Source organism: Ornithorhynchus anatinus, chromosome 12 (assembly GCF_004115215.2).
Source record: "Ornithorhynchus anatinus isolate Pmale09 chromosome 12, mOrnAna1.pri.v4, whole genome shotgun sequence".
NCBI lineage: Eukaryota > Metazoa > Chordata > Mammalia > Monotremata > Ornithorhynchidae > Ornithorhynchus > Ornithorhynchus anatinus.
This window is the reverse complement of record NC_041739.1, coordinates 55736768-55752809: the sequence shown is the minus strand read 5'-3', so window position 1 is coordinate 55752809 and position 16042 is coordinate 55736768. Positions and strand designations below refer to the sequence as shown.

At 45.5% G+C, this 16042-nt stretch overlaps 1 protein-coding gene across 9 annotated transcripts in view; it reads right to left on the bottom strand.

Moving 5' to 3' along the window:
- Positions 1 to 16042, bottom strand: part of WDFY3 (WD repeat and FYVE domain containing 3) — a 300170-nt gene that overhangs the window by 210675 nt on the left and 73453 nt on the right. For 3 of the 9 annotated variants that reach the window (XM_029076964.2, XM_029076967.2, XM_029076969.2), the window contains exon 1: positions 10733 to 10827. The exons of 2 other annotated variants lie outside the window; for them this stretch is intronic. In XM_029076964.2, coding sequence (XP_028932797.1) covers positions 10733 to 10761 — 29 coding nt within the window. In that variant the 5' untranslated portion in view covers positions 10762 to 10827. Of the gene's footprint in view, positions 1 to 10732; positions 10828 to 16042 lie in introns of those variants that run through there. 4 more of the 9 variants (XM_029076965.2, XM_029076966.2, XM_029076968.2 and 1 more) reach the window with 2 other exon arrangements.

Below are 16042 nucleotides of genomic sequence, written 5' to 3'. Positions count from 1 at the left end.
TTTTCTCATTACTTTCTCTGTTGTCTTTTCAAAGGTTAAAAGATATTGCCCAATTTAATCATTCTCTCTTCAGGCAATTTGACTGTAGATAATTTCTAACTAACCCGACTCCCAAACAAGGCAAAGTTCCATTTTTGATGTAGCTCATACATCAGTGCTACTTAATAATAATTATTATTATCATTATTATTATTATAAATAGTGGCATTTGTTAAGTGCTTACTATGGGTCAAGCACTTTTCTAAGCACTGGGGTAGAGACAAGATATTCTGGTTGGTCACAGTCCCTGTCCCACATGGGGCTCACAGTCTTAATCCCCATTTTACAGATGAGAGAACTGAGGCCCAGAGAAGTGAAGCGACTTGCCTACGGTCACACAGCGGACTAATCGTGGAGGCAAAGTTAGATCCCAGATTCTTCAGACTCCTTGGTCCATGCCCTATCCACTGTGCCATGCTGCTTCAAAGTACTGATTGAAAAGCACTGTCCTGGGTGTTTGGGAAAACACAACAGAAGCTAAACACCTGTTTCCTGCTGACATGGAATTTCCAATCTAATAAGAAAGACAGAAAAGGCAATCTTTACCCATAGGAGCTGGAGGAAGAAGAAGGATATTAGATTGTGAGCCTGCTTGACTATAAGCTTCTGGAGGGGAGGGATCGTGTCTACCGAGTATTTTCAATCAATACCATTGATTGACATTTAAAGATGCCGTGTGGGACAGGGACTGTGACCAACTGTGACTGATATGATTATCCCGGGTCAACGCCAACACTTAGCACGTCCTTAATAAATACCATAATTATAACAGGTAGCAGCCAGATCACGTCAGGATGAGGTAACCGAATAGATAACTAAATACACAAACAAGTGTACATATAAAGAGAAGATGAACTAAAGTTGGCAAAGGATAGAGAAGCAGTGTGGTCTAGTGGATAGAGCATGGGCCTGGAAATCAGAAGGACCTGTATTCTAATCCCAGCTCCGCCACTTGACTGCTATGTTTCCTTGGGCAAGTCACTTCACTTTTCTGACCCTCAGTTCCTTCATCTGTAAAAAGGGGACAGACTGTGAGTTCCATGAGGGACATGAACTGTGTCCAACCTGATTCGTTTGTTTCTACCCCAGTGCTTAGTACAGTGCCTGGCACATAAGAAGCACTTAACAAATACCATGTTATTAAAACATTCCATTGATCTTTATCTGGAAATGTTGAGAGAAAGGGGGACAAGAGTTTCCCATGAGCATGGATAAAGGTGACCAGGCTTGACTCTTGGGTCCTCATCTCTCGAGAGAGTCAGGTGATGGGACAACTGAGTTATTTCTCTCCCCTGAGGCTCTGGAGGTGGGTACGTCTCCCCTGAGGAAGATCTCCTTTGCCCTCCATAAACCCTTAATGAATTATCATTATTATTATCATCATTATTATCATTATTTGGTAGCAAACCCTGTGTCCCACTCCAACCCAAGATTCAAATAGGGAAGCAGAGGCCCAGCATAACTGAACTCAAAATGGGAGCAACAGAAGAGAGGAGGGCCACTGGGGAAATCAATCAGTCCTATTTTTTGAGCTCTAACTATGTGCAGAGCACTGTACTAGACTGTAAGCTCATTGTGGTCAGGGAACATGTCTGCCGACTCTGTTGTACTGTATTCCACCAAGCGCTTAGTGTAGAGTTCTGCACATAGTAAGTGCACAATAAATACCATTGATTGATGGATTGGGACTAAAGCCATTCTTGCCAGGGGCAAGAGTACGCAAGGAGAGCCAGTTCTGACTGAAGCTTCACATTGTGATTTACTCATTAGACGTCTATTGCCTTGTCCTTCACCCTTACCCTCTCCGGCCCCCTAAAAAGCTTTGATCTTTTTTAAGAATGTTTCCTTAAATTTGAAATCCCAAGAAGCTTGCTAAACAAAAGGGCTTTTTAGGAACTAAATGGTATTACCCTGTTTCTCAGAGTGGATATGACCCCGGCTGGCAAAATACCACAGAGAAGGAGCTTAAACTCAATACTCCAGTCCAAAGACAGAGTGGTAGCATGTAAGGACAAGGCCTCAGTTAGCATGCGGGCAGTCATAAAGGAATTATGCTGCCTGACTGGTTTTACTGGGCCACCTTAAACTGGTTCGAATCCTTGGAGATTCCGATTCTCGAGAGATGATCTCTCTTGGTTCCGAGCCACCCAGACATTGAGATCAACTGTTCCTTTCGGGAGGCTTGAGGCAGGATGATGGGGGGGGGGGAAGGGTCTTAGGCTTTGGAATTTTTTTAAAAAAACAGCATTTGTTAAGTGTTAACTATGTACCTGCTACTGTACTAAGCGCTGGAGTAGATGCAAGCTAATAGGTTTGGATACAGTCCATGTCCCATATGGGGCTCACAGTCAATCTCCATTTCACAGAAGAGGTAGCTGAGATATAGGAAAGTGAAGTGACTTGCCCAAAGTTACATAGCAGACAAACAAATGACAGTAATGACAGACAGGAATGAACTGTAGAGAAGCAGCGTGGCTCAGTGGAAAGAGCACGGGCTTTGGAGTCAGGGCTCATGAGTTCGAATCCCAGCTCTGCCACTTGTCGGCTGTGTGACTGTGGGCAAGTCACTTAACTTCTCTGTGCCTCAGTTCCCTCATCTGTAAAATGGGGATTAAGACTGTGAGCCCCACGTGGGACAACCTGATTTCCCTATGTCTACCCCAGCGCTTAGAACAGTGCTCGGCACATAGTAAGCGCTTAACAAATACCAACATTATTATTATTAACTGTCCCACGGGAAACAAGGAAATGGAAGCAGTGGAATGTGTGATACAGCAGGGCTGCTGGAGGGGGTGGTTTGACTCTGCCGGTCATGAATGAAGGAGGAAGGTGAGTGAGAAGCAGTGTGGCCTAATGGATAGAGCACAAACCGGGGAGTCAGCAGGACCTGAGTTCTAATCCGGGATCTGTCACCTGTCTGCTGTGTGTGACCTTAGGCAAGTAACGTCACTTCTCCGTGCCTCCGTTACCTTCTCTGTAAAATGGGGATTAAGACTGTGAGCCCCATTTGGGACAGAGATTGTGCCTAACCTGATCATCTCAGAGCATAATACAGCAACCGGCACACAGTAAGTGCTTAATATATAACATTAAAAAAAATCTGTTTGATATGCCACAGCGATGGCCTACTGACAAGGAAAACGGTAACCTGCTGCGGACTGTTGGGGCTTTCTTGCCCCATCTGGCCCCAGAGGGTGAGGGGAAAGGCGCAACTGGCAGATGACCAGGAGACCACTTACTAGAAACGGTGGCCAGAAGCCAAGGGGCACAACCAAAGGTACCCAACTGGATTTGGAGGACCAGGAGCATCCCCAGGGACAAGTCGCCCAAGGGCTGAAGACACTTCCCCCGGGAAGAGGGCGGGGCGGGGGGGGGGGGGAATGTGTCTGCTTACTGGTCTGTGGCACCCTCCAAAGACCTCAGTTCAGTGCTCTGCACACGGTAAGTGCTCAATAAATACGACTGAATGAATAAATGCCAGGTACCTCCAGCTAGTGACTCCCCCAACCCCATGAACCAGGACTGAAGAAGGTATCCCTCAGATGGTCCCCTGGTACAGACACACCCGTTAGGTCACAAATGAATATTAAATTAACACACATAAATATGCTCCAGCCCCCCCAAATACCTTTCCATAGCTTACTAAATGCTAGTAGCCAAAAGGGGGAGGGCCTTTAAAATTTGGTTTTAAGACTCACTGCCTATTATTATTATTAATGATATTTGTTAAGCACTTACTATATGCTAAGCACTGTTCTAAGCGCTGGGATAGATTCAAGCTAATCAAGTTGGACACAGTACCTGTCCCACATAGGGCCCACAGTCTTAATCCCCATTTTATAGAGGAGCTAACTGAGGCGCCAAAAAGTGAAGTAACTTGTCCAAGGTCACATAGCACACAAGTGGCAGTGCCGGAATTAGAACCCAGGTCCTTCTGACTCCCAGGCCTGCACCGTAAGCACTAGGCCAAGCTCATTCCCCTTAGGGCCTAGTCAAATGACTTGTCTGCTGCGTGGTTTTGAGGAAGTCATTTAAACTTCTCTGGCCTCAGCTACCTCATCTTTAAAATGGGGATTAAGACTGTGAGCTCCATGTGGGACATGGGCTGTGTCCAACCTGATCATCTTGGATCTACCCCAGCGCTTAATACAGTGTCTGGCACATAATAAGCACTTACCAAATACCACATTAAAGGAAAAAAAAAAGAAACCTGTGATCATTTTCCTGCCTGCCAATGGTGGGTGAGGGCTGTGTCTCTTCTTTCTGTTGTATTTTCCCAAGTATTTGTGCAGTGTACCATGCCCAGTGGGTGCTCAACAAATCCCACTACTGTTGCTTTATGTCGACAGCCCTTTCGCCAGGTCACTTAACTTTCCTGTGCCTTGGTTTCTCACTTGTAACAAATACCACAAGTATTATTACTATTTTTATTGTAAGATCACCAATTAAGTAATGCACGCAGTCCATCTCATCTAGCTTTTCTAGGCATCCATAGTAAAAATTGTAGCATTTGTTAAGCACTTACCATGTTCCAGTTATATACAAAGCACTAGGGTGGATACAAGTAAATGGGATTGGACACAGTCCCTGCCCACATGGGACTCACACACTCAATCTCCATTTTGCAGATGAAGTAACTGAGGCACAGAGAAGTGAAATGACTTGCCCAAGGTCACCCAGCAGACAAGTGGCAGAGCCAGAATTAAAAGCCAGTCCTGACTCCCAGGCCCATGCTCTCTCCACTGGGCCACTCTGTACCTCACATCCAAATACTTCTACCTAAAAGATCAAATCATCTTGTCACAGGAATAGCCTCACTGCAGACCTGTACTCAAAGACTAGCTCAAAGACCCCATTTTGAGAACCTTCTAGAGCATGGTTCGTTGTGTCTGGTAAAACTGGGTCAAGATTACTAAAACTAGAAAGAATGTGTAGAATTCATGGTGCTTTTTAAAAAAAAATTAAGCAGGGGGGAGGGTGTGTTTCCTGACTGGGATTTTTCACCTCCCCCCAGGCGGTAATCTTTCAACCAAGGCCCAGATTTATCACGCCATAGCGAACCAAAGAAGCTGGACAAGAAAAAGAATACCGGGTGGTCGTCAAAAAGAGGGGTCAAGGGCAAACAGGCCAGAAGCGTTTCATGGAGTAATTTAATCTTCTCCTTCCGACATGTAGGGCCTATAAAATAAAAACCCATCTATGCTCGCTCCATCTGCCACAGGATCATCGAGCCGGTGTTCTGGAGATTAGGAGTAAATATTTGATATATGATCTTTAATCCTTTTAAGAGCTGAACAAAAGACAAGCTGCGACCCCTGGACTCCCTCTCATGCAGCTCATTCTTAGCCCTCGTATATAAGCCCTGGACACAGAGGCTGCTTCTCTTCCTTTCTTTCTAACTCTCCAAGGTGCACAGGGCAGTTATGCCTATTGTGGCTGCTCAATGAAAAGCTGTTGACCAAACAGTCATTTTTTTTTTTTTTTAAGTCTTCATCGCCTAACTCATCACTGTCCTAGAAATTGACAATCAGGAGGTTTGCAGGGTGTCTGCAGCCTATTTGGGGAGAATTTGCTATTTACACTTGTTCAGGGCCAATTAGCACAGCCAAAGATCGGAGCAGAAACTGTAAAAAGAAAAAAAAAAAACTCAGGGAGACATTTTATATTGAGAAAATAATTAACGGTAATGACAAGCACGGAGTCGGAGAGAAAGCTGCGTGTTTAGCTGGTAGTCAGGTGATGGACAGAGCCAAAGAAAATAAGCAGCCTCCACAGAGAATACTTGCACTCTGCTACTGAGGATTAAGAATGGCCCGAAAAGAGGGAGGCTGCTTGCCAGGATCAGTAACAAGACATTACTAATACGCTGCGATGTGTGTTGTGGTCTAAAATGAAAGGCGCGATAGAGCGAGAGGGGGTGAGGGGCGAGGGAGAGGCGAAGGAAAAGAGTGAGGAGGAGGAGGAAGACAGAGGGAGAGGGAAAGGCTAATGCAGAAGGAAAGAGAAACCCAAATGTGAGTGAACATACATAGACTGCAGCCTTCCAGGTGAAAAGTACGTATAGTGGGTATCGGTTGATTAATTTTCAGCCCATTACAGGCATCTCATAGTATTTATATAAAGGATGAAACTGTGACATAATAGAGGGATTTCACGTTTTGCAGACTAGACTTTGTTTTTTATTATTACTATGATAGCAACCAGAGTTTAAAACTGGCAATGGCGAACGCCATTTCCTCCTCGCACATTTCTTTCCTCCAGACCGACTTTTGCGTGACAGCAGATTGGAAAGCTAGAGAAGCAGTGTGGTCTAGCGGAAAGCACGTGGGCCCGGAAGTCAGAGGACCTGAATTCTAATCCTAGCTCTGTGACTCGTCTGTTGTGTGACCTTGGGTAAGTCACTTCACTTCTCTGGGCCTCCGTTCCCTCAGCTTGAAAATGGGGAGTAAGTCTGAGCCCCATGTGGGATAGGGACTGTGTCCAACCTGATTAGCTTGTTCCTACCTCAAAGTTTAGTACAGTGCCTGGATTAACAGACACCACTAAACAGAAGTACTTAAAATCAGACCTGATGCTTAATGTTGGAAGGAAAAAGTTAACAATTTACCTCAACCCTGAATTTAGCTCGAGTCCCAGAAATCTTGGGAAAATTTAACCTTCGGCTACAAACACAACCTATCTCCCCTCACTGTCTCGTTCCCCTCAAAGACACTTGGTTAACACTTGACTTTTAACATGTTGGATTCCAAGGAGAAGCAGCTGTTTTAGATAACAAAATTAACTCCTTAACATGGCAAACAGATTTATTCATTCAAAACGGTCACATTTTTCCACAGTCCAAAAGTTTGAAAACGGTTCGAGATGTCTGTGGTAAAGTTTCCAATGATAGCCCACGCTGAAGGCGATATTGTTTTTAAGGAGGCTCATCTCAGTACAAACAACTTAATGTCTTCTAGCCAAGAACCAACAACAGCTCACGACTATCCAATTGTATAACCACGTTAAAGCTGATGATTACGTATACTCATTACAGGATGATATACCCAAGAGTATAAGAGCCAAAGCAAAGGATGAACAAACAGGATTTAGTTTGGATAAGAGGAATATGTCCCAGTTAAATAGGATCGTACAATCAAATCGTATTTATTGAGTGCTTACTGTATGTAGAGCACTGAAGCTAGCACTTGGGAGAAGACAATATACCTACTGAAACAGATTACACCTCAGAACCTCTATTTCTTGGAAAGCTTTATTAATAATAAGAACAATAATGACAGTTTTTGTTCAGCACTATGTATCAAACACTGTGCTAAATTCTGGGTAGAAACACTACCAGCTAGTGCTAAACCAGCTTCTTCTATAGTCTACAGGGAGGAAGGACAGGTATCTTATTATTTTTATTATTACTACTAATAGAAAATAATAATTACTATTACTAATAATGATAATAATAATAATCATAGTTGTGGCATTTATTAGGTGCTTACTATGTACCAGGCATTGTACTTAGCACTGGGGTGGATACAAGCAAATCAGGTTGGTCTACTTATTGTTATATTGTCCTCTCCCAAGCATTTAGTACAGTGCTTTGCTCACAGTAAGTGTTCAATAAATACAATTGAATGAATGACAGTCCCTGTCCCACAAGGGGCTCGCCATCTTAATCCCCATTTTACAGATGCAGAAACTGAGGCACAGACAAGTTAAATAACTTGGCCAAGGCCCCCCACAAGGCTAGTGGGGGAGTTGGAATTAGAACATTCCCTGCCCAGGACTAAAAACGGGGCCAAAGGTTCTCAGCCGGTGGAACTGAAAATCTTCATGGGGGTGGGGTTGGGGGGTGACGGAGGGGAATCTCAGCGTTCTTTCAGCCCCACAGTCCAGTCGGCTCACTGGTGGGGTGTGATCTGGGAAGCAGTGTGGCCTAGTGGACAGAGCACGGGCCTGGGAATCAGAAGGCCCTGGGTTCTAACCCTGACTCTGCCACGCATCTGCTGGGTGACTTTGGGCCAGTCGCTTCACTTCCTCTGTACCTCAGTTACCTTATCTCTAAAATGGGGATTGAAACCGTGACCCCCATGTGGGACAGCGACCATGTTCAATCCAATTTCTCTGTATGCATTACAGCGCTTAGTACAGTGCCTAGCATGAAATAAGTGCTTAATACCACAATTAGTAGTATTATCTTTCCCCTTCACCTCCCTGGAACAGAGAACCAACAGTTCCGCCCCCAGTTCTGTTTCCCCATATCCCATCTTCGGGGTTAAAAACCAAACAAAAAACCACCCCAACAATTAGGCGGCTTCATCCCCCACCTCATTGGAGTAGAAAATAGGTAGGTTGCAGGAGTGGAGCCAGAGACCCAAAATGAATATTGAAAACACTACAGTGAAGGGGCAGGGAAGACTGAGACTCAGACAGAGACGCCAGCCATGCTTCATTTTTAAACGCCAAGAGCAGTTGTGGGCAGAGATTGTCTGGCTGAATTGTACTTCCCAAGTGCTTAGAAAAGAGCTCTGCACACAGTAAGCGCTCAATAAATATAACTGAATGAATGAATGAGGTGAAGGGCTCTGGAGGAGGCTCTGTTCGACCTGATTAGTTTATGTCCACCCCAGTGCTTAGTACAGTGCCTGGCACATAGTAAGCGCTTAACAAATGCAATACTTATTACATTATTAGGATTTTTCCCCTGGGAGGTTGGAAGTCTCTTTGGCCATGCTCCACATTTGAGCCGAGTCCTTTGGACCTACTGCTGTCTTAGCAGGCTCACCCACCCCAGCACTGCCTCCCCTGGCTCTCCGCCCCTCTGGGAAGACTGTTTCAAGGGTGCCCAGGGAGGGAACAGTAATGGAGGATGCACCCATACCCAGACCCCATTCAAAATCTCTCCGCAGTAAGAGCAGGGCATCGCAAGTGAGGACGGCAGAGGTGAGGAGATGTGCTGGGGTGCCAGGGTTGGGATGGCGGGACACGGAGGATAGCCGGCTGGCCGCAGACACACGCTCCTCACTTGGACAGAAACCAGACAGTTGGAAGATCCAGTTCGAACCAACCCAGAGCTCCTAAACTGACATTCGGTTGGCTCTATTCCAGCCCTCGCCCAGAACTGTAGAAACAGATCAGTTGAGAGCAACCAATCGTCTTTCAATCAATGGTATTTATTGAGTGCTTATTGTGTGCAGAGTACTGTACTAAGTGCTGGGAGCTCCACTCAGAAACCTCCCAGCCCGGCTCACCGTATCCAACATCACACCCACAGGGACACAGGGAGAGACTGATTCTTCCGCATTTCGACACGGGCTCGCCTTGTTGGAAGAATGTCCCCCATCATCCCGTCAAGGCGGTCCGGCTGGAAAGCTCGTGATCTGGGATGACTGGGGGTGCTGGATCGGATGTCTATCCGACATGGAAGAGTAGCATTCTGGCTCCCACTTGACTAGTCTTCCACAGAGTAGCCCTAACAAACCTTTCCCAAGGAGGGTTGAGGCAACAACTCTCCTAACAGAGGAGCTCCTCCCCGCTTCCAGAGCAGAACGCGACCGTCAAATGGCCCCAAAAACCAAGGCCACTTTTATGAATCGGAGCAGGCGTCGACAAAGGCGGACCGAGGCTGAGAACTTGACGATTTCACAGTGGCCTTGGACGCTCACCATTCGCAGGGCAAAACATCCCAGGAAGATAAAGAGGGCTTTCTTAAAGAGGAAAACACCCTGTATTCAGACCTTACCCGGGGACACAAGAATCCATTTGTTTCCTATTGACCGTACTGGGTGTTTGGGTGCGCTGTCGTATTCCAATAGACAATGATAGATGTGACATTCTTTAAGTGCTTACTGTGAGCAAAAGCACTGTACTAAGCGCTGGGGTAGATACAAGATGAATTAGGTCAGACACAGTCCCTATCCCACATGGGGCTCAGAGTCCAAGGGAGGAGGGGAACAGGTATTTTACCCCCATTTTACAGATGAGAAAATTGAGGCCCAGAGAAGTTAAATGACCTGCTTAAAGTCACACAAGCAGGAGCATGACAGAGTGAGAATTAGAACCCGGGTCCTCTGCCCCTCAGGTCCGTGCTACTCTTTAGAAGTCCCCTCAGTATGTGCTTCTTTATGGCCCGTTTTACAATCCTTCCCAGATGTCATTATTGAGTGCATAGAAACGATATTGATCACTGTCATTTTTGCAACGCAAGCTTAGGGGCAAAAACAAGAGACTACCAAAATACTTGGTAGGAATAAAACATGACAACAGTGCTGCTAGATCATGAGGAGAAAATGTTATCGCATAGATTAATCTCAGCCTCCTTCACGAAGATGACACACAAAGTTACTATTTCGGTAAACGACCTTCTCCAAACCGGCTCTGACACAGAAATCTGTGGCCAGAAAAAGTTACAGGTTTGAAGCGGAGAGCTATCAGGCAAATAACATCAAATCACTTCAGTGTATGTACAAGAAGACATGAAACCTGCAACAGTGCATAGGGAACCTGGAAGAAATCTGACTAGGACCACAACTGGATTTAAAAATCATTTTGTAGGTCTCTATCCGTGCTAACTGTTAGGTTCCCGCCAACTATATGGCCCAACTTGGGCCACATTTTCTAAGGATGAACCGAAAGCCCGAACAAATAATGAGTAAATCCAAACCAAACCCCCTCCCCAGACGGGTGGAGGTGGGGGTTCTCCTACCTAAGGTTTTTCAAGTTCTCGGCGCGCATCTTTGGCTTCCGATCCCCAAAGCGTGTGACATTGGCGGAGGCTTTGCCACTTCCTCTGGAACAAAATATCCCACAGAAATCGCTTTTGTCTCCCAAGCGCTGCTCGGCCATTAAGTAAACAACCCCGTGGCGAGCCAGGCAAAACTCGGTGCTTTGCACTGCGAGCCCCACGAGGCCGCTGAGCCGGGGCAGGGCTCTCTGAGGCGAGGCGGGGCAGGACTGGGGAGGCCGGGATTGGCAGGGACAGAAGGAGAGACCAAACGACCATCTGTGCACAGGCTTTCTACCTCGCCACCAAGCCAAGAAAACAGCAGGTTTCTGCTTCCCAAACAGAAATAAGTGAGAGGGGGGAAAGGCAGGTAGAAAGAGAAAGGGAGGGAGAGAAAGAAGGAGGGACAGAGAGAGTGGGAGGGAAAGAGAGAGAGCGGGAGAGAGACAGAGGGAGAGGGAGAGAGGGAGAGGAATAATAATAATGATAGCATTTTTTATGTGCTTACTATGTGCATAGCACTGGAGGAGGGGGAAAGAGAGGGAAGGGGAGAGAGAGAGTGCGGGAGAGAAAAGGATGAGGAGAAAGAGGGGGAGAGAGAAAGAGAGGGAGGAAAAGCGAGAGGGAGAGGAAGGAAGAGGGGAGGGAGGGGGAAAGGAAAAAAGGGAAGAGAGATGAGACTGAGAAAGAGGAGACACACAAAGAGAAAGCGAGAAGAGAGCGGAAAGAAACAGCACCTAATCCAGCAGCCACTCCTGGTTTAAAGCAGAGGGACAGAGAGATGACTTACCAAGAATTTGTTAAAAATAAAATATTCTTGGAATACACGCTTGTCACTCCTAGACCCTGACAAAAGGAATTCTGGCTGAGAAGAGGAAAGAGTGTGTTTTGGTTTTGTTCTTTTCGTTGAAAATATGCCGACTCCGAGGCTGGTCTAGTCCTCAAAAAAAGAACAGCTATATAAAGAAAGCCAACTTTTAGCCCATGGCCGGGGGAAGGGGGTGGGGGTAATCTGTGTGTGTGCGTGCGTGTGTGCGCATGTGTGTTCCTTTGGAAACAGTATTTATGGAGACAAAATTGGAGATGCTGGTGCCTGGGCACCTCGGAAGGCTCTGATTGGCCAGGAAATGGCCCCCTAAGGTGACTGGCCAGAAGGGCTGGGATGCGCCACACAGTTTCACCTACATCTCTACATCACTTCCACCTGGCTTGGCCAGGCTTCCCACAGCCAGCACAGACACAGCAATAAGAGCCCTGATGAATCCTCTCCTCTCCCACAACCACCCATTTTGCAAGAATAGGACGGGCTGAATCCTATGCGGGGCAGAGGGCCTGGTTGCCCCGACTCCTACCTTCCACCACCGGACTGCCGCAGCCACCCCCCGCACAACCACTCACACCCAATTAAGCGATGGCATTTATTGAACACCTCCTGTGTGCACAGCATTGTACTTAGCCAAGAGAGTACAATAGTAGTTGAGGTAGACGTGACTCCTGCCCACCAGAAGCTTTACGATCTAGTGGAGGGGACAGACATCAGACATCGAAATGAAATACCGAGAGGGGAAGGGGTAGAGTAGAAAGCTTCATTCCTCAGTGCCATGAGGTCTACCATACACATTCAGATCGGATACACTCACTTTCCCTAATAAGCTCACATGCAACAGATCACAGCAGCATTCGCTATGAGAGAGTTTTTCATTTTGCTTTGTTTTACTTCATGATATTTGTTAAGGACTTACTACGTGGTATGCACTGTACTAAGCGCAGGGGTGGATACAAGTTAATTAGGTTGGACACGGTCCCTGTCCCACACAGGGCTCACAATCTTAACCCCCATTTTACAGATGAAGGAACTGAGGCATAGAGAAATTAAGTAACTTGCCCAAGGTCACACAGCAGACAAGGGGTGGAACGGGATTAGAACCCAGGTCCTTCTGACTTCCAAATCCACGCTCTACCCACTAGGCCACGCTGCTCCTGCCTCTGGCCTGGAACACCCTCCCTCTTCACATCTGACAGAAAATTACGCTTCCCACCTTCAAAGCCTTATGAAAGGCACATCTTCTCCAAGGGTTTTTCCCTAAGACCTCATTAACTCTGGCCTCAGGGTGACACAGAAGGGAGTTAGAGAAGAGGGAGGGGTGAATACCAAGTGCACAAAGGATTCAGAGCCAAGTGCAGGTATAGATTCAGATAATAATATTACTTATTAGTATCCGGGGAAGCTCAATAGCACCTTTGTGAATTCTTCAACATCTTAGCCTTACATTTGCCACTTTGACCTAAAGGAGATTCAAACCAAGCAAGGGTACTACCTTCTGTAGATTCTGCGGTGCCCGCTCTTTGGTAGGGAAAAGAATCATCTAAATATTCAATAAATAGTAAATGGAATAGACTGAGTGCCAAGAGTCTTGTTCTCCTTTCCTGATGATGCTCAAATCATTTTACTTCTCTGTTCCTCAACTTCCCCATCTATATAAAAAGGAAAATACAAACTGCTTTCGACATTTTTAACAAGGATGTGAGGATGGGTAGGATTATGGTTTCACCACAAAGCGCTCTGATTTCCTAAGAGAATTAGTATTTATAAATATACTGTTGAAAATGTCAAGGTCACCCAATATTTCCTTGTTATCCAATTTTCATTACTCTCTGTTAAATACAAGACTGAGAATCAACCTCTGCTGAGTTTTCTTCTTAAACAAAATCAGGTCATTAACCTTTCAATTAATACAGATAGTTGAGCCTCCCCTTCTTTTTAAGAGAATAATACAAGTTACAGAGTAATATAAAGATGACCCCCTCCAACCCAAACTGTTTAAAATAATTGTACCATAAATAGCCATGTCCTAATTACATCGATTCACAGTTGATCGCATTTCAGTCTATTCCGAAAGATGCCTTTGGGGAAGAAGGAAGAAAAAAGCTATTTTTGTCTGTCAGCTATGCCATACGTGTTTTTTTTTAAATCGACATAAAATATTGATTTCCACTGCTTCAAATATATTGCCTTTCCAGGTTCTAGGAGAATAAACAGAAACTGAACGATCTAATTCAGCACCCAACGTGATAATACAAAATATTTGTCAACCTATAAGCCTTAATTTAGTTTTTTTTAAAAAAAAAACACACCAAAAACCAAAAAAACCAAAACGGAACCCCAAAGGAGTTCAAACAACACTTCTTCACAGAGCTGGCGGTAAGGATATGGAATTTGTTTTTTTACCACAGGAAGTTGTGTGCAGACTGAAAATGTCCACGAACCAAAAAGAATACGTCAAATAAATACCAAGGGGAGATAGCCCTGGGCAGAAACTAAGGCAACCCACAGAGTCACAGTAGATCCAAGAGATAGCTGAAGCAGTCACAGCTGGGTCGGGGAGTGTGTGTGGAGGAAGGTGGCGGAGGGAGAGAAATAGCTTTAGACAACTGGCAGAAGTAGCAGGGGATGTGTCTACCAACTCATGTACTGAACTCTCCCAAGCGCTTAGTACAGAGCTTGGGAGAGTACTGTCCTCTAGACAGGAAGCACGTGGTTGACAGGGAATGTGTCTGTTACTCTCCTATACTACACTCCTCCAAGTGCTTAGTACGGTCCTCTGCACACAGTAAGCACTCAGTAAATACAACTGATTGATAGAAGAGCCAGAGAGAAGTTCAACTAGCTTCTTCCTTGATCCCAGATAAGCTCCTTTCTCTAGGCTTCCTGATGTGGCTGCTACTCCTCCTCCCACAAATCTATTCTCTCTCCAGCTTCGGGGAGCAGAGATTTTGATCAGGGGATGGTACGGTGGTGATTTAATAATTATGGTACTTGTTAAGCCCTTACTATGTACCAATCACTGTTCGAAGTGCTGGGGTAGATACAAGTTAATCAGGTTGGGCACAGTCCCTATCCCACATGAGGCTCACACTCAATCCCCATTTTACAGATGAGGTAACTGAGGCCCAGAGAAGTGAAGTGACTTGCCCAGAGTCCCAGCAGACATGTGGCAGAGCACGATTAGAACCAAGGTCGTTCTGACTCCCAGGCCCCTGCTCTAACATTCTGAGTTAACTCAGGAATTGAGTTCAAGATGTCAGTTCCACCAAGAGTACTTATTAAGTACTATGTACAGGGCACTCGAGCAAGTTCTCTTGGTTAGGGGTGGGTGGGCACAATAGAGCCTTTTACAATAATTGTAATGATGGTATTTGTTATCTATGGGGAGTAGTCAAAGTAAATTACAAATAAGTGTTACAGGTGCTACTAGGAGTTTCTTTTGTATTTCCTTTTTTTAAAAAAAATGGTATCTGTTAAGTGCTTACTGTGCCAGGCACTATACTGAGTACTGGGTTAGATACAAGATAATCAGGTTGGACACAATGCAGATCCCGCATGGGGCTCAAAGTCTTAATCTCCATTTGACAGATAAGGTAACTGAGGCACAGAGAAGTTGCATGATTTGCCTAAGGTCACACAGCAGACAGATGACAGAGCCGGGATGAGAATCCAGGTCCTTCTGACTCCTGGGCTCGTGCTCAATCCACTAGACCGCACTGCTTCTCGAGTTGTAAACACTTTAAATTCCAAGAAAGCTCAAATGTGATGTCAGAGAGTTAAATGAATCAGATGTACCGAGGTCTAATGGGGTGAGTAGAGGGGAAAGTTAGGGGTAAATTACTAAACAGGAGAATGAACGTTTAGGAAAGCACCCACGCTGCCGGCTGTAACTCTGGGCAAATCACTTTACTTCTCCAAACCCAGAAAAAGGCCCCATTGCCCAGAGGAAATCATGAGCATCAGGCAGAGGAACAAAGGAAGCACCACTTTCTAAATCTCTGCTGTCATACTTTCACAAAAACAAAAAGCCAACTATGTCTCTGCTCCACTTCTCTGCTTCTTGTGGGCAGGAATCAAGTCACCTCCTACCGAAGCACTCAGTCTAGTAATCTGCACACATTGAGTACTACTGACTGACTGGCTTTCTTCAGTGGTTAGAGTCTTGCATTCTCTTCATCTTGGTGCTCTGCTGTGGTGAGATCATTCAAGGGAGAGGGAGGAGTAACAAAATTTATGCCACAGACATGGTTTCAGAGGAAATATCGATTTTTTTCTTCTCTTCAACAATAACAATGATAATAATCAGGGTAATTGTTAAGCACTTACTATGTCCAGGCATTGTACTAAACCCTGGGGTGGATACAAGCAAATCGGGATACAGTCTTAATCCCCATTTTAAAGACGACATAACTGAGGCACAGAGCGGTGAAGTGATTTGCCCACGGTCACACAGCAGATAAGTGGCG